The sequence below is a fragment of the Prinia subflava genome, chromosome 19 (genome assembly GCF_021018805.1).
Source record: "Prinia subflava isolate CZ2003 ecotype Zambia chromosome 19, Cam_Psub_1.2, whole genome shotgun sequence".
Lineage (NCBI taxonomy): Eukaryota > Metazoa > Chordata > Aves > Passeriformes > Cisticolidae > Prinia > Prinia subflava.
The window spans coordinates 10,541,477-10,562,776 of record NC_086265.1 but is presented as its reverse complement, the minus strand read 5'-3'; the positions used below and the strand labels follow the sequence as shown (position 1 = coordinate 10,562,776).

The 21,300-nt window shown below is 45.6% G+C and overlaps 1 protein-coding gene across 1 annotated transcript; it reads right to left on the bottom strand.

The window, feature by feature from the left end:
• Positions 1 to 5: 5 nt before the first annotated feature.
• Positions 6 to 18,675, bottom strand: HNF1A (HNF1 homeobox A). Its single transcript, XM_063416353.1, has 9 exons — positions 14,907 to 18,675; positions 7,827 to 8,330; positions 7,283 to 7,521; positions 6,392 to 6,549; positions 4,768 to 4,969; positions 3,366 to 3,557; positions 2,985 to 3,106; positions 2,573 to 2,714; positions 6 to 1,980 (listed from the first exon to the last, which is right to left on the bottom strand). The coding sequence occupies exons 1-9, from the start codon at positions 15,239 to 15,241 to the stop codon at positions 1,853 to 1,855; spliced, it is 2,022 nt and encodes a 673-aa protein (XP_063272423.1). The 5' UTR covers positions 15,242 to 18,675; the 3' UTR covers positions 6 to 1,852.
• Positions 18,676 to 21,300: the final 2,625 nt, after the last annotated feature.

Below are 21,300 nucleotides of genomic sequence, written 5' to 3'. Positions count from 1 at the left end.
ACCACCTTTCAGTCCTTGTTTGGGGAGGTTAATGACTTTTGTCTCTCTGAAATACTGTGAGGTTTGATAGTTTTCAGTATGACTCTGTCTGCTTATTCTTCACTTTCAGTCTTTCAGGAAATTAACTGTTACTCATAAATACTTCTGTTTTTAAGATTCCTGGGTCTCAGTAAATCCAATTTATTGGCCCAATTCAGAAGATCAGAAAGCCAGATTAGAGAAACCAGAAGAGTGAAGTGTAGTTCTTTGAGCATGGGAAATTACTGTAAGATTCTTACTGGTTTTTAGTCAAGAAAACAACAGCTGACATCCAAAAATAGAAAAGCTAAGTAGAAACTTGGCTTGTAATCTAACAGAATGTGCCAGCAGAAGTTACTTGTCTTATGTGCAGTTAAAACTTCAGTGTACTGGATTTTAAACCTGGGCTTTCAAATGCATGGTGGCCTAGATGTTTCCTTTTGCTTTGTTTTGGGTTTATTTTTATGCTAACTGGAAAATAGATATATTTGCAACTGATGCACATGGAAAATTAGGAAACAATTCTAGGATAAAATTCCTCAGACAATCTAGTTACTGAAATTGTTGGTGGTAGCTAAAGGAAGCTCTTATCAATGAAACTTTTCACGGACATCTGCAATTTTGACATTCCCAGATACGATAACTGAGGAGTTCACTGCTGGGCTTTTCAATCCTCCCTTCCAGTCCCAAGGTTTTTCATGGATTTCACAGTTGAAAGAGCAGCTCAGTTTCAGTCACAGACAAATCCCTGTTTGTTGGGGCTGTTTTCACGTCTGGCTAATGACGCATCAGTGATGTGGATGTTGAGAGTAAACAGAGAGGAATAATTAGAAGAGGAAGGACATAAGTGGATCTTTGGGACTCAAACCCCTCACTTGGTGCAAGCAAGACTCTCAGAGCCCAGGGTAGTTATTTGCATACCAAGAACTACAAATCAAACCTACATGGAAGCTGAGAATGAGCCATGTTCTGTAAAATGAATCCAGGCTGAGTGTTTCTAGAGAAAACTGAAGGAACCTTTACTCTCTATGGAGCATGGGAACCTCCCAGGTGCTGGGCAGTGTCAGGGGCCACTGGGGAGTGCCCTCCTGCAAATCATTCAGCAAGTCAGACAAGATGAGAATCCACAGGCTTAATGCAGAGAACTGGAATCTCCGTGCAGCTGTTAAACTTTAATTTCTGCATTTAAAACAAAGCAGAGCTATATCAAAAACAACCAAGCCATTTCCATTAGGATAGCATGATTTTGGAGCAGGTCATTTTTAACTGAGAATGTTTGGTATTTTTTTAGTTAATGATGGATTTGTAGCTTGTCAGTGATCCCATACTGACAGGTTTGTGCCGAGCCATTCCCAAATCTGTTTCTTGGTTATTCTCCTTGCAAAGTCAGGAACTTCCAAGGTGCTGTTATTTCTCATAGTTCCTGTTGGTGCTTCCTTGCAGCAAAGGAGAGTGTTTAAAGGTGGTGTCCCTTCTTTGGCAGCTCAGCTTTGCTCTTTCCCACATGATTTAGTCTGGTGTTGGCAGGTTTGTACAGTCCCAGCCTGATGAGAGCTGAGCTGAATGAAGGTCCCATCCACGTCCTGGCACTGTTGGGATTCCTTCTTGGGCAGCCACAAAAGGATATCTGGTCATTCTGCTCCTAGGGCTCAGCTTTGCTGGTTTTTTTGGGGGACAGTGGATTTTAGCAGTGCCAGCATCATCTTTCCATGTTTTCTGTCTCGAGCCTGAGACGTTTTCTCTCCTGGAGGCAGCTGAGTAGGGTTTGTGTGAGGCTGTGGTGGCTCCTGGCTGGAGCTGCACCTGGCAGTCCCTCAGGAGCTGCCTGTGGTGGTTACTGGGTGGAAGATGCCATCTGTGTGGAGATGAAGGTCTCGATGACGTTGTGAGAGGATGGCAGCAGCTGGCTGTGGCTGCTGGTGGAGTCGGAGCTTTGGTACAGCACCAGGCTGCTGGAGGACACTGCCAAAGGCACAGGCACAAGTCAGCTCAGACCCTCATCAGTCCTCTGTGCATGTGCACCCCCCATTCCCTGCATGGCTGTGCTCTCCTGCCTTAGGGGCATAACTGCTTTTGTCTTTTTGCTCTCTGTGTTTTGTGTGCTGCTGAATACCTGGCTTGGGTCCACAGCCCATGAAAACATTGAGGGCAGCAATCTCCAGAGTGTTCAGTTCTAAGAATTCTGGTTGATGTCCTAGTTCTCCTCTTAGAACTGGGAAGACCCAATTGGAGTCTTCATGAGGGAGTCTTGGGCTTCTCAGCCCTGTAAACTGCCCACAGGACTGGGTACTCATTGACACTGATTTTGTTGATATTTTTCAAGGTATTTTCCTTTCTAGATTTTGAAGGGGCCATTTCCACAATCTGGCATTACACAGACTCTGCTCGGAATCTTTTCCTTGTATTGACTTTTCAAATCCCCCAGGACACTGGCAGAGCCAATTTAGGGAATTGTGAGCCCCAATTACCAGTTTCTAACTGGATTTTGCAATGTTGACAAGAAAAACTAGGCAATACATGGCTTAAGAGCCACAGTAGTGGCTGCTGATCTTACCAGCAGGGCTGGAGGTGAGGCGTGGGGCTGGCTGAAGGTGCTGGATGGTCGTGTCTTGGTTCTGTAGATGGATTGTTGGTGCCTGTGACACTGGTGTGTGCATCCCAGACTCGGTGTGAGTCTCTGAGTCAGGTGTGAATGCCTGGAGAAAAGAGAGTTAATAGTGCCTGGCTTCTATGTCCCTTCTAACAGCTGGGAGAGAAGCACTGAGCAGGGGCAGTTTCTGGGGAGGTGAAATCCTCCTGGATGATGCAGTGAAGAACTTGCTCTAGTGCCTCCAGTACTGCAGCTGCTACCAGCAGGGCCAGGAAACAAGAAAGACACACCCCAAAACTCTTTGGCATGCAAGGAGCTGCCTGCAGAGTGGAGCAGCTCTCAGGAGGGGGAACAAAGGCTAAATAAAGGCTGTTACCTGTTTAGTTGGTGTCAGGTTGGTCAGGGCGCTGAGGTTGGCTGTGTCTGTTATCACCATGGTTTGTGGTAAGAGGCCTGTGTGTGTGTATTGAGTCACTTCAGATTTGGGGCCATAGAGAGCTGTACATGAAAGAAAACAACGTCATGTGGGTGCTGGAGCTTTGGCTGAGTTCTCCTCGTGCACTGGGACCTGCTGTCTGTCTCCAAAATGCTGGGAGTGGAGGGACAGGGAGAGAAATTCAGTAGAAAGCTAATTTCATAATTAGAGCGACAATAACAGAGGAGGAAAACAGAGTGCTGTAAGCCCAATGACCCAGCAAATGCTCCAGAAGAGTATCTTTATTTTTGTTTATTTTAACAATTGAGTTCACGTTCTTACCGTGAGGGTTCTGTATCTGAGCCATGGTAGCCATGAAGGGGCTCTGGTTGATGTGGCTCTGGACTTGCTGCATGAGGGGCTGCTGGTAGGATGGGTGCAGCTGCTGGGAGAACTGGACAGGCTGCAGGGTGGTGAGGCTGCTCCCCATGCTGTTTATTACAGGAACACTCTGGGGCTGGGTTGAGGCCAGGCCTGGAAAACAAGAACTGATGCCAGTGGTGTCCCACAGTGCAGGAGGAGTGGCTGCTCTGCAATGGGGGCATCTCAAACAGCCCTGTGGCAGCCTGTCACTGCAGGCTGATCTCAGAGCCTGCTTTTCAGGTGTTCCCTTGGTTGTTTGTGATTAAGATTAGATTTCATGCCTGTGAGAGAGAAGTGGAAATGTCCAAAAACTGCATAAGCCCACCTCTGGTTTCCAGTGTTTGTTCCTGTCTGCATCCTTGTGTACCACTATAGCCCCTTTTCCAGTTTAGTAATCACCAGGGAAGCCTTGCTCAAAAATAAACTCAGAGCATCACCTCAGTGCCCAGTTAATTTACTCTCTTTATTTTATGAAGCTGTTGGCAATGGAGACAACTAGGCTGTAGCTGTCCAGCCATGTGGAATGAAGTTTCAACTCTTTTTGCTAGGGCTGCCAAATTAAGAAATTTGGATCGGTGAGGGAGGTAGAGGGTTTCACACATTACTGCCCATTTCCCACAACTGTCCAGACCCTGTTTCTGTAAATCAGCAGGTCTCTTCAGCACTCCAGTTTGGTTTTTTTTTTTTGTTTGCACAGAATTCAGATCTATATCATAATCTTGGGAAGAAATGGAAATTAGTTCACAGCTGTCACCATGAAACGAAACAAGGCCTCTTTCTTCTTGGGAAGAAAGTGTAAGAGAAGAGGATACATTTTATTTTCCTTTCTCTAATGAGATGCACTTTGGCAGTAGACTAGTCTTGGAATGAAAAGAAATCTCATAAAAGTCCAGAAAAGCTGTCAAAGTGAAAAATATAAAAAAATAGTAATTACTGCTGTGGATTCCAAAGGCATATGCTGCTCTTTGCAGGAAGTGGAACATGATGTTTTGTCTTTCAAGCATTATGAACATGCTTCAATTTTCATCATTTTAAGGAAGCATTATATTTATATTTGGAAAGATGAAGAGCAGCAAACCAAAACATTGGCATAGGAATAGACTGTAAAAGTCCCTTACTCTTAAAACGTGGGGTTTGTGTGTAACTTAATTCTAACGTGAATGGGGAACATCTGTCCTTAGTCCCAGTGGTACTTGCCAGCAGTGCTGCTGACCTTTGGTGACAATTTCCCCAGGTTTGTATCGCTGCCAGCTCAGTGATAAGGCTTTGAAAGTGGGGCAGGTGACTGTGACAGCGAGAGGCAGCTGCTGGCCCCACTCACCGATCACCAGCGTGGAGGCTCCGGGGTTGGGGAAGGCGGGCGCCAGGGACGGGCTCTCGCCGGCGCCGATGGCCATCACCCCCGGCAGCGAGGCCATGATCAGGTTCTGGGTCTGCTGGCTCAGCGTGTGTGGGCTCTGCTCCAGGCTGTGCAGGGCAGTCAGGGTGCTGACAGGAGGGAGGGTTCCTCCGGAGGCTGATACCTGTGGAAAGGAGAACCCTGAATGTGCCGCCTGCAGCACAGAGTCCCAAAGCTGTCGTAAACTCCTTTCCTCCTGCTCTTCCCCCTTGCTCACTGGAAAGGCTCCACATACCCTTGTCTGCAGTTCCTGTGTGCTCATCGATTAACTAGCACAGCTCAGCTGTTGGCACACTAAGAGTAAATCCCTGCTGGTTTAGTTCCTTTAGTTTAGATCCTCTCTGGAAGGGACATTTAAGAAATCATAAGAATGAGATTAGGCCCACTGCATTCTCTATAGGGAAAGATCATCTTCTGTCTCATAGCTGAGGGCAGGAGGTGAAGCCCAGAGAAATTAAGAGGCTCAGGTAACTTTACACAGTAATTCTAGTAGCAGAGATCAACATGGAATCCAGGAGTTCTCTGTCCTTTAGAGACCTGTAGTCATAGTGCTGTGGAAGAGCAAAAAGCATTCTAATGATTTGGCTGATAGAGAAAATTAAATGCCTTATATTATATTTCTTATCTCTCCCCTCAGACAAAAAGTTGTAAGGAATCTTTAGTAGGAATAAGTACCAAGAAGTTAAACAGTGGAACAAACCACCTTGATATCAGTTTTAGAAGACAGACATAGAAGATTTTCGGGACCTCGTGAAAAAAATATTTTCTTCAGCAAGAGACCAGAAAGCCAGCAAAGTGAGTGACTGATGAGATTTAAATCATATGTTTATTTTTAGCAACCTTAACTTTGCCTCTGGCCAGCCTGTGCTAATGCAGGCTTCTGCTGACTGTTGGAACATGTGCAGACTGAAAATGATCAGTCATGTAGTTCTGATGCTTCTTTGTTAATGATGTGGGAAAAGGTCTGGTCAGATCTCAGCAGGATATTGTCTTTGAGGAGGCAGTCTGGTTATCCAGTACATGTCTGCATCCAGGCTGTTGGGCTTCACTTTTACAGGGAAGATAGATGGAAGTGTGGGTCTGTGTTCTGATAATCCCACTGGTCTGATCAACTCTCTTGAGTTGGTAGAGTCCAAATAAAAGTTAGACATGAGATAAGACTCTCTCTGTGGAAAGGAGGGGAGAATAGGGTTCCCAGGGAAGAAGGAAATCTGGTCATAGTTTGAGTGCTGTGTTTCCAGAACAGACTGTTTTAATTGCTGATAAGGAAATGTCTTCTTGTTTCGTGCTCTATACCTGCCCTCACCACAGTCTAGAGGGCACATGTATCTCAGGACTATTGATCTTACATGGCCAGTGCAAAGTGACTCTAATATAACATATATTGTTACATAACATGTTATGTAACAATGTTACATATGACTATGTGACATAAAGTGGATTTAAGAACACTCTAGGAAAAATACCTGTGAATAGTTCATATTATGGCCACAGGCAGATGGCTTGACATCTTCCAGTCCGCAGAACTGGAGTATCCATCACTTACCAGCTTGGTGTCTGTGCTCAGCAGGTTCTGGCTGGGCTCCAGCCCAGGGGGAGAAACCTGGTGCAGGATGGTTTGGGTGGTCACCATGGAGCTGTTCCCGTGGTGGTTGCTGCTGGAGGACTCTGCCTCGCTGGCTGGCTGCTGGTTGTACCTCACCCCTGTGTCACAACAGGAGGGAAACTGGTTGTCACACGTGAGAAACAGAAACTTAGGCAGGCACTAAATTCAGTTTCCTTTGCAGGCACTTGCCACCAGGTATTTGGGCAGATACCTAATGGTCAGTAGGGAACCAGAGGAACAGGCTCTCACACCCTGCCCTGACTTTCCCCTGAATTTGGTGTAACTGCCCCTCAAACACCGGCTGTGAGTGCTGCAGGGAGCAGGGGACACCCCTCTGGATGGGGCTGCAGAGAGGAGTCTGGGTGAGATCATCTCCTCCCAGAGCAAGAGCAACCCCAGCTCTGCCCTGTGAAGCTGAAAAAGCTGTGCCCTTCCTGGATGGAGAATACCCTTTTCCTCATGCCTAAAAACTCTGTCAGGGTTTGATGGGGCTGGCATTGAAAGGAGTAAGGGGCACACATGACTGAAAGGGCATGGAGCTGACTTCTGGCAGGCAGTGATGGCTTCTGGAACAGGAAATTTGGTGTTGATGCCTGCAGCTGGGAGGCCTCACAGTGAGTGAGTTACTGAATTTTACCTCCTCTGACATTCTAGCCACTCTCCTCACCCAGAAACATGTTCTCTTTGTCACCTTTGCTCTTCCCTTGTAGCAAATCTGCTTTCTCTGTCTGTAGATTCATTTCCTGAAGGGCTGGACTTGGGAGACAGTTTGGGTGGCTGAGTTTGGGGAGGTTCACCCCTTTTTCAGATCTCCCCTTGGTTGTTTCTTACCGTGAACTTTGCTGGGTGAGAGAGCAGGTGGTGGCTGGAGGGAGGAGGAGCTGTGGGGAGTTAGAGGAGGGGCAGAGGTGGGCTGGGGCCCGCTGAAGGTGTCCATGGCCAGCTTGTGCCGGAAAGCCTCCTCCTTCCTGCGGTTGGCAAACCAGTTGTAAACTCTGACCTCTGTCACCAGGTTTGAGCCCAGTCCCTGGGCCTGGGATGGGGAAACACCTCTCTGAATACACTCTGCCCTGTTGGGAAAAGCACAAGAAGAGCCTTGCTGAGCTGGGCTCAGTCAGAGACACAAAGTGCGTGCACAGCCCCAAGGTGGCTGCGGTCTGGCACACTGTGTGGAAGGTCCTGCAAGAGCTGAGGCATTCCTTGTGCTCTGTGGACAAGGATTGAGCAGTTGTGGCATTTCATTCAAGCGTGGCTGGTGTCAGTGGTGCCACTCAGTGCTGTACCTCTGGCCTGCCTCCCAGTGGCACAGCAAACACCCAGAATGCAGAGGACCCTGCTGTGCCCCTCTTCCTCAAAGACACACACCCACCCTTACCTGTTGCACTCTTCCACCAGTGCCTCCCTCTCTTCTTTGCTGGGGTTTTTCTGCCTCTCGTAGGCTTGGAAGAGGATCTGTTGTGAGGCCGGACCCCACTTGAAGCGGTTTCTTCTTCCCTTCTTGGTGGGCAGGTCATCTCCCATGGGCTCATCTGTCAGTATACCCTGGCCAGCATGTGTGAATTCTGCAAGCACATGGGCAAGGGAACATTTCCTTGAGAGCCATAAGGAGTAAGGAGGAGCCAGGGGGAGCAGAAGCCTTTGTGAAAGTGGGACAGGAGAGCAGTTGTTGCTGTACTTACGCTGGGCCACCTCTCGCTGCTTCCGGACGTACCAGGTGTACAGGGCTGCCCGTTTTTGGGTCTTCATGGGAGTGCCCTTGTTGAGGTGTTGGGAGAGGTGGGATTGGTTCAGACCAGTGGTGTCCACCACCTCACGCTGAGGGATGTTGTGCTGCTGGAGGTAGGACTTCACCATCTTTGCTACTCGCCAGGGATCCTCTCTGGAAGGAACAGAAAACATTTCTCAGGGGAGAGAGATCAAACTCCTGCTCTCAGCAGAGCTGGGTTTAAGGGAGTGCAGTAGTAGCTCCTGAGGGGCACTTGTCAGTCATCACCATCACATTTGGTGAGGCCAGAGGGCTCACTGTCTGCAGGGGACAAAGCTGTTCCCAGTGTGCTACCTGGCTCAGTTTTGAATCTGCGTGCAGGGTAAAACTGCCTGACATTGGAAATAAAGTGTGAAATATGTAACACTGGCTTCCTTTGAACTGCTGTCTGTACACACTTAGGTCTGTCCTTAGGAGGAGACTTTGCTTACCAGGGGAGCTTCCCAATACACAGGGATAACCTCTCTCTTCCCTTCCCCTACATAACTTTTCTTCCCTATCCCCTTGTCATTAAAGCAGATGGGGCAGATGTACTGTACTGAGTTTTCCAAGACAGATTGATTGTGATACTAGACTGAACTTGACTCATGCCCTGGTTCTGGTCCAGGCTGGGTTGCCTTGCAATGATTCAGTAAATGGAAACAGGCTGTCATTATACTGTGACATGACAGCTCTGTATGCATATGTATATGACAAATCATCCAGAATTATGTTCTCACACATCTGCTATGTGTTGCTTAAACACATAGGTTCACACCTAGATCTACTCAGAGCTTCTAAATGCAATACAGAACCACAGGCAAACCTCTAATTCCTCCAACTGCTGCCCTCCTTTGGGTAACAGCTGAGGGAATAGAACTATTTCGGACCTGCTCACAAAATTTGAGGAGCAGTTTGGGATTTTATAATTAATGTTATCCTCTGGGTTTTATGATCTCCAGTTAGAATATCCATTAAGGTTCTTGAGGAAAATAGAGAAAACATGACTGTGACTTTATGTGTGTTGATTTCACCACAGCTGAAAATCACAGTAGAAATAAAGATGTGAAACCCATCAGTCTAAATCCAAACAGTGCCAGAGCACCTCTGCAGAAGCTCCTGGCTCACTTTGAACAAGAGCATCCTTCTGTGGGAAATGTCTGGAGGAAATGGCTTGCAGTGCTATAGGAAGACACTGGTGTGATATTCAACACCAGCATCAAAGGAGCAGTGGGGAGAAAAAAAGGTACCTGGGATGGTGCAGAAACTGTCACAAGAGCACACATGTCTGAGCAGCAGTCAGCAACTGTGTGGTTCATGGCTCTGTTGACTCAGGAGATTGCTGGAGGCTGCACAGTGATAAGGAGGACAAAGTCCACACCTGTTCCCTCAGTACAAACACCCTTATCTCTGTTCCCTGCAGCCCCTCTCCCCAGGGCTGTGCAGTCCAAGGAACAAGCTCACAGCAGTTAAAGTGTGACACAAACGGTGTCAGTTACAGCTTTTTGAAGAACCTGCTCAAAATAGAACATTTGTTTCTCTTTTACATTGGAGCGCTTGCCGTAGAGGCTTCTTTATTTTTAGCATCTTCCCTTAACTATCTTTGTCTTCCAAAACCCTCAAATTGAGCTGAATTTAAGAAAGCTTTTATTTCCTCATGTTTGGGGGGTTTTGGGTTGGTTTTTGTTTTCCTCCTGCTGCCTAAACCAGTCTCCTGCCTTTGTACTTGTGATAGTCTGGCCAGCACCTGCACCCTGCCTTCATTGTCCAAGTCCCTGTAGAGAGGAGAAAAGACTCTGACTGGGAAGCTGGCCTCTTTGATTTGAGTTCTGGCTCACAAAGGAAGAGGAAAGACTGTGTTGCCACTGATGGAAGCCTCTGTTATGTGTTAGTTCCTTTCTGCACCCCAGTCGAGTCAGTTTTGTCTCTCCTGTTGAGATCCTCACTTTGTGGCAGGAACAAACCAGTAAGTTCTGTGAGTCTCTTCTCACAGTGGTTAAAGACTTGTGGCTTTTGTCTTTTGACACAGCAGGGAGCTTTGTGATGCAAAATAGTGCAGAGAATCTTAGTACAGTGTGACTTCCTAGGCCAGCTGTATGAAATCCTGGCTACTCTACATTGTCAAAGGCCAGTCTGCAAAACCAATGGAGCAGGTCCTTTGGGCCCAAGGCTACACCACAGTCCAAGGATGAGAGCCTGGCCAGCTGAACCCTTGCTCAAATACACAGTTCCACCTGCAGAGCCTCCATCACAGGCTAAGACATCAGAAGTTGAAACCTTTTCTCTTTGACGGGCTTCAAGACTATCACTGGCTGTCAGAGGGGAGGATTTAGCTCTAAACTGAGTTCTCCTGCCTGTTGTTACAGTCAAATCTCAATCGTTTCAGTGAGTCAGAACTGCACAAATGGGTCTGCCTTGCTCAAGCTCTCCTTCCCTTTCTCCAAGATTGTTTCCTGCCTTTTAGTTTTCCTTTCTCCTCAGATGCAAACTGTCTCCCCAAGGTCTTGTTCTCCATGGTCTAATCTAGTTGCTCTCACACAGGTACCTTTCACTTCCTTTTTCTGAAGTCTTGCTCTCCTGCTCTTAGTTGCTTATTGTCATGTGAGCATAGCCCTTCTCCATTGCTCATCCCCACCACAGGGGCCAGGGTCCTCTCCCCATGTCAGCTTCCCATTTTCTTAGTTCTGAGGTCGCTTTTTAAGGGCGTTTTCACCTCCCTTTTGTTACCTGAACAATAAGTAACCCAGGTAGTTAGTTATAAACTCAAAGGGAACAAGAGGCTGGTTGATAATTTATAGCAACATCTCAAATTTAAATGGAAAGTAAATATCAAGTTGTTAGCATTAAAGAAAACCCATTCCAGAGAGCTGGAGATGTAACATTCAGGGGACCTTCTCCCTCCTTCACTCTTCCTGACTTTTTATTTTTTCTTTGCTCTTTTCGTTCTTCTATTGCTCGTTCTCTCTCTCTCTCTCCTTTTTTCCTGTTCTGATTCTCAGGTGGGAGAAGCCTTCATTTCCCTGAGGTAGGTTCTGAATTGCTGCTTGGGACCAGACCCTGCTCCAGCAGAGGTTCAGAGCTGTGGAGTGCTCAGGACCATCCCCAGCCCTTTCCTCTGGAGCTGCTCCTCAAGCCCAGCCTGGGCCGGGCTGGGCAGAGGGAAGGTAAGACCATCCACCCTGGCCATGCTCCTTTCTGTTGAACTTGGCCTGGTTTGCCTCATCTTGGTTTATATGTGGAAATGAAAGGGGTGTGGCAGCTTCATCTCCAGATTCCCCAGCTAGAGCTGTTCTAAGCAGGGGGGAAGACTGGACCTTTGTCATTATATAGCTTTGTTTTCTTTTTTCCTTCTGGAAAACATGCTTTTATCCCTGCCTCCAGGGGAAATCTGTTGCTTATCTCAATTTCTCTCTTTCCTAATGGAATTTCACCCCTTGCCCTACAGGTGGATTGCTGCTATACCTCTCTCCATTTGCTTTACCTGCAGTAGGATCCCTTCCCCCAAGGATATCTTCCTTCTTGCTTTATATTCTGGGAATATCTGGGAGTTTCTCCACACAGCTCTACCTCCCTACTGAGTCACTTATTTCTTATCACAGATGCAATTTGTTTGCTGTGTGGATTGATATGGAAAGAATGTTTTTATTCGAACTGTAAATCTATGGGAGATCAGTGAGACATATGAAAGGACAAAATGAAATTATGTTAATCCCCCACTAGAGAAACCTTTATCTGAAGTGCTTTTAGCATGTTTTCTCTGTAGGGACAAAATCTAATCAACACCCATGGATGCACCCAGTCCTGTGGATGAATCTCCTCTGTTCTACTCAGCTTTGACCTGAAACCTTTGAGTTTTTCAAACTGGTTTCAACTTCAGTGGTCCTGTGAAGACATAGTTGGTCTCTTGGTGCTGTCATTTTTTTCTCTTTCCTGATCCTGCTTTACAAAGCAATGGCTTTATAAGCAATGGCTGCAGTTGCCACAAAGACTTTTCTGTATCAGCTGCCCAGAAGTCAATCTCTCTGTTAAAGTTTGGCCTGCAGACCAGGAATTGTTAATAATGCCTGAAGAAGCTTCTGTCTAAAGAGAGAATTGCCTCCATCTGGTTTCTGCATTTGAAACCCTTTTGCAGATGCTGAAATAGTTTTGCAAGCATCAATATTTTGCTGGGAATCCCTGGGCATGGGGATTCTTGCCCACCTTTATTTTATCTATTGCTGGAAGTAATTTCTACCATAGACTGTTCTGCCCTGCTTTACAATACTTATAATACTATTTTAATGACATTACTTTTAGGCATCTATTAATGGAAAGGTTTGATCTTAAAACCAAAAAAGGTTTATTAGTAAATAACTTCTTAGGGTATTATCAACCCCTGATACTGGTTCAGATGCTTTGAATAGATTTTTAGACACACTGTTGATTTGATGAGAAATTTGAAACATTCAATGTCAATGCAGGCTTCCTATCATTTTCATTTTAACTTGATTCATTTAAATCTGTTATAGATCTCCATAAGTGTTCTTGTAATTTTTTTCTGAAACTGAGGCTTCTGGTGTCTTTATACTTCCTCAACAGCAGAATTGAATTGCTCTGTCCTGTAGTGGGGGAGACTGATGACAGAGATCTCTGATGTTTCAGAGTAAAGCCTTTGTAATTAAGAGCTAGTGTGAGGCTTAGGAGATCCCTGTCCTTGCCCAGTCTCCCCTGTGCTGTCTCAGGGGTTTAGGTAGGTCCTAGAATTTGTCTGTGCCTCAGTTTCCATTTGTGAAATGGAACTGCTGCTCAGTGGACTCCCTGTTCATCAGAAAGCGTTAATGTCACAGCTTTGGAGGAGAGGTGAGACTTGTGGTGAGGCTGGTGAGCACAGGGAAGGCTGGCAGCAAGATCCTAGAAGGGCAGGGAGGAGCAGAAAGCAGAAATGGTGCTGAAGTGAGGGTGACAGGAAGGAATTCCCTCCACCCGTGTGTCTGTTCTTAGATCACAGCGGGTGTCACTGCAGTCCTGCTTCACCCACTCCTTAGGGAAAAAGGGACAAAGCCAGGGAGATCTTCCTCAACTTCCATGGCTTCCTTTCTGGAGAGATACTTGATAAACCATCAAAAGTTAATGATCAAAAAGCTTATCAGGGTCTTTTCATCTATAAATTTATAAGACAAAAGAGAAATAATAAAGCCATTGGATAATTAGTAACTAGCCAGGGCCCGCCCGGTGCCACTGGGCTCAAACTGCCCCAAGACCTGCACGCAGACTCAGGAGGATGAGAAGGAGACAAGGATGGGGGGAAGAAAAAGAGTGGGAGGCAGAGAATCAGCCAAGGAGACAACAAAATGGGAGGAATAGCACAGAAACAATAGTGAGGAGAGAAGGGAAACAGGTAAAAAGAATCTGAAAGATGTAAAGGAAGTAGAGAAAACGTAGAGATGTGGAAGAGCTGGAAGTTGGGAAGAAATGAGACATACTGGGCCAGGAGGAGACTGAATTACTGGGGATGTTTTCCCCACCCAGGTAAGAGATGATCCAGTGAATTTTCCTCTCTTGGGTTCTGCAGAATCATCAACTCCCAGTGTGCCAGGGAGCTTTCTTTTAAGTATTTACAGTGAATGCTAACTGTTGTCATGCTCTTTGCTTAGCTCTGGCCTTTTGTGGAGGGATTTGATGTTTGCTTCTGCTGCTGTATTTTCTGTTGATTTCCTTTGCATGTGAAAGAGAGTGATCAGAAAGCCTAAGAAATTCTCTAGCTGGATTTTTAGTGAAGATTTTAGGTGCAGGATGTTGCTGCCCCTCTGTCTTCTATCAGCTTGTCATTTCAAAATAACCCCAAAATAAGCAAGAGTCTGTTGTGATAGATGGTAGGATGGGCCTGATCCTTGCTTGGACAAACCTCTTGGGTCTCCCTTGGGGATTGTATCCCAGTAAGAATCCCAAATGGGAGACTGAGTGAATGTTTCTCTGAGTCTATTGTGAGGCTTATTGGTTCAGGGAACTTTCCCTGTCTTTTGATCTCAAAAATCCTTGTATGCAAAGGCAAAGGCAGCAAACCCTGTAATCGTTGCTGCATATGTACTTTGTAACTGTGACAGGCAGTGGATGGTAGGAGCACAGTGTTTTGTCCAGTTTTTAACTTCTGCATGTATTTGGTGTGTGATTTTTACAAGAAGAATCCCCACTGAAGTCAGGGAACTTCACACTCAGAAGAAAGACAAGGACAAGGTTTCTTGATTTGGCTTTGGCCAGTAATCTATAGCAAACCCCAGTCAAATTAACAATATAATTCTCCTTAAATACAGCAGGGAAATGTTACAACTTCACTGTATCATTCATATAAATATAGCACCAGCTCAGTGATCAGTTTGGGTTTTTTCTTTCCTGATGACTGAAATTGTGAATTGTATTAAAAATTTTAATCCTAAACCTTAACATTCAGTCAGAGAGATGAGAGTTGTACAGGCCTTGGACTATCCTGAAGCCTGATGCTATAAGCATGTCAAATATGTAATCAGGCTCCATAGCTTCCTTAATGCATTTTAGGCAAGATAAAAGGAAAATCTGAGCATTTATAAAGCGTTTGGGGGCTGCTAGTCCTGGCATGGATGAAGATTGTCTCTGTGCAGCTAGATCAATTGTGAATACTAGAGACACTGAGGAGAAGGGGAAAGGAAAAGAGTTAGAGTGCAAGAAAGCAAAGAGGAGCAGTAAATCTGTCCTTACTGTAAGAGTCTTTCCACCACAGCCTTCTGGTGAGCAGCCTCCTCAGGGCTCAAGTTTTCCAGCTCCTTCATTATTGGAGGGGTAAATTCCTCTCCGTCATCGGAGGTTTCATCTTCTGATGCCCTGGCCTCCCCGATGCCGTTGGGGAGGTTGGGGATGTCGGGACAGGGCTCCCCTTTCTCAGTCTGGAGGGCATTGATGGCGCGCTGGCTCTCGCTCTGGAGCCCGTAGGGTTCCGCTTCGCTCAGTGCCTTGATCAAGGTCTCCTTGCTCAGCCCCGACTCCAGCAGCGCTTCCAGCAGCTCCACTTGCAGATGAGTCAGCTTCGAGACCATGGTCTTCAGCCTGGTGTCTCTTGGGTTTGAATTCCAGGTTATCCTGCTTCCAGCCTCCCTACACCATGTTCCTGAGGTAACGCGCCCGACTGTCAGGAGAGTGGGCACAGCACGGCCTCCCGCCTTTACACCCCCCAAAAAAAACAAAATACAAAATTGAGCCACTTCAGACCCCCCACGACTGTCCTGAGCCAGTGCTGATAAAGGGACCCTTGGCTATCTGTTTACATTGGAGCAAATGTAAATTCTCCAAGGTTCATATTTATCTGTGTGCTTTAGCAAGTTACTGAACTTTGGACTTCAGCACTGCCGCAGCAGTTCACAAAGTGCAGAGGGAGAGAAAGCAGGGGGAGGGGGAAAGGGAGGGAAGCAGGAGACAGAAGGAGAAGAAAATGAAGGGATAAAAAATCTGCAGCATGGAAAAGTGAGTATGGGAAAAAACTAGGAAGATGGGGATGGAGAAGCATGGCTTAGTTCTGGCCCCATTATTTTTGGAGAAGGAAGGAGGTGGAGTACCCAAAAGGAAGAGCTGTGCTTGGTTGCCCATGGCTCAGGACAAGGTGCTGCTGTTGGAATATCACAGAACCTGCTGGGAGCTCTGGCAGTGGTGAGGTACAGCCAGTGTCCTGCCCTGCCAAGGGCTTTGGGCTGAGAGAGAGCCACACTGGCAGCTGCACTGGCCTTTGTGCCACCCCCAGCAGAAAGAGGTGACCACTGGCTTCTTGTGAACATTCCCAAGCCTCGCAGGGTGTTCTGAAGCTTCAGCTGGTTCTGTGGCAGAGCATCAAGACTTAAGTACATTTTCAGTTCTGGCTTTGGCTTGCTGGGTATCTTGATGTGCAAATACTGGTAGTACCTCCATTTTACCTTGCCATGTTTATTGCTCAACTATGAGCAGGAGCAGTGTTCCCACGTAATCTGGGGGATCTCAGGGCTTGCCCCTCTGAGCTTGTGATTCACATATTTGATAAAGAATAGCCCCGGGTGCTGTGTCATGTTCAAAATCCCTGCTCTATCATCAACTGCCCTGCTGCTTCTGATGAGTGCTCTGGGCAAGGTTGTGGTTCCCCTTTTTCACCTGCCTCCATCCCGTGATACCAGCCCTGCTCTGAGGTTCTGCTCCCACCTCTTGGGTGATTTCCTAAAACACAGTCCCTGGCTTGGCTGGAATCGCTTAAAACGGTTCTCCAGGACCCTTAATGACTAAATTGTCTTTTCTGGTCTGAAATAATGTGAATGAATCTACTTTGAGTGGCTAAATCAGGGAGTAGCCTGATGTGCACATGTGGACTCGATGCAGGAGTGTCTCGTGCGAGTGATGCCTTGGAGGATGTAACGTTGTTGTCTCAGTGGAAGCTTGCCAGGGGCAGCTGCCTGTGCCCATAGACTCCCATCAAGCCTGAGCTAAACAGAGCCTGGTGGGGCTGTCCCCAGACTGGGCAGTGTCCCAAGACAATGCTGCACAGGACCTTGTCCCCTGTTTTCCCTCGTGGGCACTGCTGGCCAAGCTCTCCAGGCTCCTGACCAGCTGCAGGACAGAGTTCCTGCAGAGGGACCCTCCTCCCTGCAAGCACCTCTGTTAACTCTTGCCTTTTATTTCAGATCTGACCTGCGCCCAGAGCTCCACGGCCCCTCCCTGCAGGGCATTAACAAAGCTCTGATGGATCCGGACCACTTTGTGTGGCTAAAAAGGAGTAAGAATTCCGAGTCCATGTAAAAACATTTACTGTAAGACAATTTCATGTGAACATTAATGTAAAAAGACAACTTCAGCTTCTAAAGATTTTTGGGGGTTATACTCTTAATAAAGAGTTGTGCTGGTTTTGCACCCATCACAGGAGTATTTAAAGAATGGTGAGCATTTTTTGGCATTGTACTGACAGTGTGTTGATACAATTTCCATGCATTTCATTTGTTATTACAGTTTTCCTTTATTCCCACCCCTCAGGTAGACATGACAACATTACTGGCTGATAACAGTAATTTTCAATTGTAATTACAGTATCCAACCATGACATACAGTTTCTGCATGATATATCCTTATAATTCAAGGATTTTGCAAACACACAACAGATTGTGGAGCTCTTGCAATATGTGACAGAGGAGATGCTGTCATTCTGTGTTACTTATTTCTGCCTGTCCTTGGCATGGTGATCTCTTTTACATAAACCAAGGTGGAAAATGTTACCACTGTTCTTGTTAAAAAGATTGTCCATATTCTGTTGGTATATAAACCTATTGAATGTTTCAGGGGCAATTGGGACACAGATCATTGAGTTTAAACAAAGAACAGGATATTTGTCAATGGAAGCTGTAAAGAGAAGAAAGAGTAGCAACAAATTATGCCTATATTATGTGGTTTTGAGGATTCCTTATGCACCCAGAAGTCCTGATGCTGCTGCTTCTGCTTGCCTTGAAGACCTTCAGCTGTAGAAGCTTTTTTTTAAACCAATGAACTTTGAAGTCTATAAAACCAGAAATGCACATCTGTTTGTATGATGGGACCTCCCGGAATGCTACAACTGGATGCCATGTGGAGAACACTTAGCTGAACAAGAAAACATTTCAGATACTGAGGAGGAGGTAAATATTCTTTATCACTTTATTCTGAAGGGCTTTTTCCCTTGGTCTATTAGAATTGTCCATTTTAAACTATAGGAGCCTGGACAATTTGCAAAAAACCAAATAAACTTACCCACTTTCATCTTTCCATTCACTGGAACCTGCCAGGCTGTGCCAGTGAATGGCTCAGCCCCACTGAGTATTTCAGATTGCTCAGTGCAGGAAAACCAGTGAGCTTTTCAGTGTTTCTTAAGTGTTAAAAATAGCTAATGGTCAGGCTGAAAGGGATTCCTGTTGTGAATTAGCCAGCATCCCTATTTTGTAGCCTGGCACTAAGGACTGCAATATCATATTTCTCAGATTATTACAAGTGCAGTTGTGAGGTGATGAGAGAATAGCAGAGGTCGAGGGTGGAAGCTAGATTATAGTTCTATTGGAGGAAGAGCTCAGAGTGCCATTATCAAACAGTGTTCTCCTGTAGCTGAATTATACTCAGGGATTGTGCCTTGAGGAGGAATATTTAAAATAAGGGGACTTGAGTTTCCTATACCTATTTTTATCTATTACCAGTGCTTACTATATGTTGATTTGCTTAATTGTAACCATTTCCCAGGCCATGACTTGATCCTCAAGTCACTCTGATTAATATAATCTTGGTCATTGTAACAGGGGAAACTTTAAGTTTGAACACACCAAGAGATACCTGCTTGTTTTTCTCATGTTTGTGGTGCTTGGTTTTGTATTAACTGTTCTGAAGTTAATCTCTTCTCCCCTGTATCTAATAAAGTGAGTGAATTAATTAACACTGAAAACACTGCATGAAAGTATGAATGGGTACACAATAGGAGCATTAATCTTATTTTACATGTACTGGTCTCTATTCTGCTTATTGCACTAGGGCAGACCCACAGTAAGAGCCCTGTGAACAGCAGGACTGTGGAAGGCAGAATGGACTCCCAAAGCCTGACTCCTGTATCAACACCATTTTTACCTCTGATGTTTTCATTTACTGAATTATATCTATTCTGAAGTGTACATGACGGAAAATGCAGTAATTTGCTGGTACAAAGCCAATGTAATGTGGCTTCAAGCAGCATACAGAGAAGGAAAAAAGCCTAAGTATATTTATGATAGAAGTGCTATTAGAGGGAGCCCATAGAGTCCCCTGAATGGGGTGGTAAAATTGCCATTGGCAAATGAAACACAGAGAAATGGTTCTTTTAATAATTCTTTACCATTTTACTGTTCCTCCTGCTGCGACTGCTAAATGCTTTACTGGCCTGAATGACATTAACATAATCTCCTCCTTGAAATGTGAGAGCTATTATGGTAATGTTCACCCTTATTTCTATTATTGAGGGGGAAAAAGCTATATGAGTACCAAAACTGATTATTATTTGTGCATTGGGAGCTTAGTCCCAAGAGGCACACAGGAGTGTGAAAAATCTGAGATAATTGTCATTTACACATTGTTTTCATAGGGTTGGATTTCAGCTATTTGTGCAAACCCCGAGTATCTCAGTGGGGGAGGATTTGCTAGAATACATGGTTTTAATGTTTCCCATACATACCCATTTAGGTTTTAATGTAGTAGTCTTTGGTGTAAATATGAGATTATAATTGAAAAATGTGATTTTACTGAGAAGGAAACTGGGTTTTTTCATCAGTGGGCTGGGCTGGATGCAGAGCTTGGAGCTGTGGTGTGGTAAATCCATGGGGCTGAGTGGGTTTGAATTTCAGACTTTCTCTACACATTCCTCTACCTGTATGTGGAGACAGGAACGTGTCCTCCTTCGCAGTCACCTGTCATTTTCTCCCTCCACTTATTCCTTGTTTCTGCCATCAGGCTGAGGTGAGGGTGGAGATCAGGAGCAGCTCTGGAGCAGGGTTATGAAGGAGTTTCCCACTAGGTGGTAGTGAAGAGAATCGTGTCACACATGGTCAGTGCACATTTTAATTAGGTTTATAAAGGGGAAGCCCACAAGGATCTTACAAGCAAATAGCCTAGTGTAGCTCCCAGCTGTACAGTCAGCTGTACAAATCTCTTGATTTTTGGGGTTTTTTCCTTCCTTTTCTGCTCATCTCCATGCTATTTGTTCCTTCCTAAACAAAGCAGGGTTGACAACAATACCTGTCATGTCCTTTCCTGAAGGGTGAAGTGTCTACATGGAGCTCCTCTGGTTCTTTCCACCTCCATTACAGCAGAATCAAGACATGGTTAGCTAAATGTCATCTGCTGACATTTAAACAACTTGGAGGTGAGGACTCTTTGTAGCCAGTACTTTAATCTGATTTTTCTCTACCACACTTGCCTCTGGGAGCTGCCCTTCCAAATATAAAAATAATTTTTAAAATGGTTTTGTTTGCTGCTAGTGCTGAAATACCTTGACAGGTCTGAGTAAAGCATCAGTCTACATCAAAGGTTCCAGGCAGAACAGGTATTTTGGGAGGACTTTGTAATGTCAGAGTAAACTGTCACTGAAATTCAGACTAAAGCTCTCTTGTAGGTCCAAAGAAAGCCTGAAGACAAAAGATATGCTGAGAAAATTGTCTGAGGAATGCAAGCAGTGCTCCAGTTTGCACTGAGAGCAGATGCTGGGTCTGCAAGGAGGAATAAATTTCTCCTGTGAATTCATCCCACTGCTATCCTGTAATGATAGAGCAAGCTTGCAAAATCATTTAATAGTCTAGTCACAAAGCCTGAGATGCTGGAAAGAAATTATACTTTAATTGCTCATCAGCTATAAATCATTTGTGCCAAATTAATGTGCTGGAAATTTTGCAAGACTGAGAAACTGGAAGCTATTTCAATATGAACACAAAGCGGGGATATTGTTTCACAGATACCAATATCAGTTTTACATCCTTATTCTCAGAAAAAAAAATAGGAAGGGTTCTTTAGTATCTAGACAAGGCTGAAGCCTGATTTATCTTTCCCTGCATTGACTTGAAAGGACTGAGAGGTTATTTTTTTCTTCTTACATTTACTCTGTTATAGTCAATGGAACGGGTAGCACAAACAGGCATTCCAGGCACTCAGGTTTGCACCACAGTACAGAGAGGATTCCAAATTATTTGTTCATTATCTAAGCATTTCTGCAGGCCTTTCTGCTGTGCTGAGGAGAACAAAAGCAGAGAACTTACCCATGGTGCAAATCCTACCCAGAGCCTGGTGTTTTTTAGACAGGGGACATGTGTTTGTGGGAACACCAGAGTTTCCCCCCAAGTGACTGACAGGGCTGTGGACCCCACAGCTCCAGCTCTGAGCGTGACTCCTCCCTGCTCACATCCACCAAAGCTCTGATCTGCTGAGATGGGCACAGGGACTGGGCACGGGGGCAGAGATCAAACAGGGGAGGAAGCTTTTCCAGGTAGCCCAGCCTGAACTGGATGAAAGTTGAGTGTTCCTCACCCTCTCATCCTGCCAGCACACCCAGCTGCCACGAGTGACCGCAGCAGGATGCCATGACCCAGTCAGGCACGGTACTTGGAGCATT

Coding starts and splice junctions, on each gene's coding strand:
- HNF1A (XM_063416353.1), bottom strand. CDS start 15,241: ATGGTCTCGAAGCTGACTCATCTGCAAGTGGAGCTGCTGGAAGCGCTG. Junction 6,550..7,282: donor CTCACCCAGCAAAGTTCACG/GTAAGAAACAAC, acceptor GTTGTGACACAG/GGGTGAGGTACAACCAGCAG. Junction 1,981..2,572: donor CCTCACCTCCAGCCCTGCTG/GTAAGATCAGCA, acceptor TGCCTTTGGCAG/TGTCCTCCAGCAGCCTGGTG.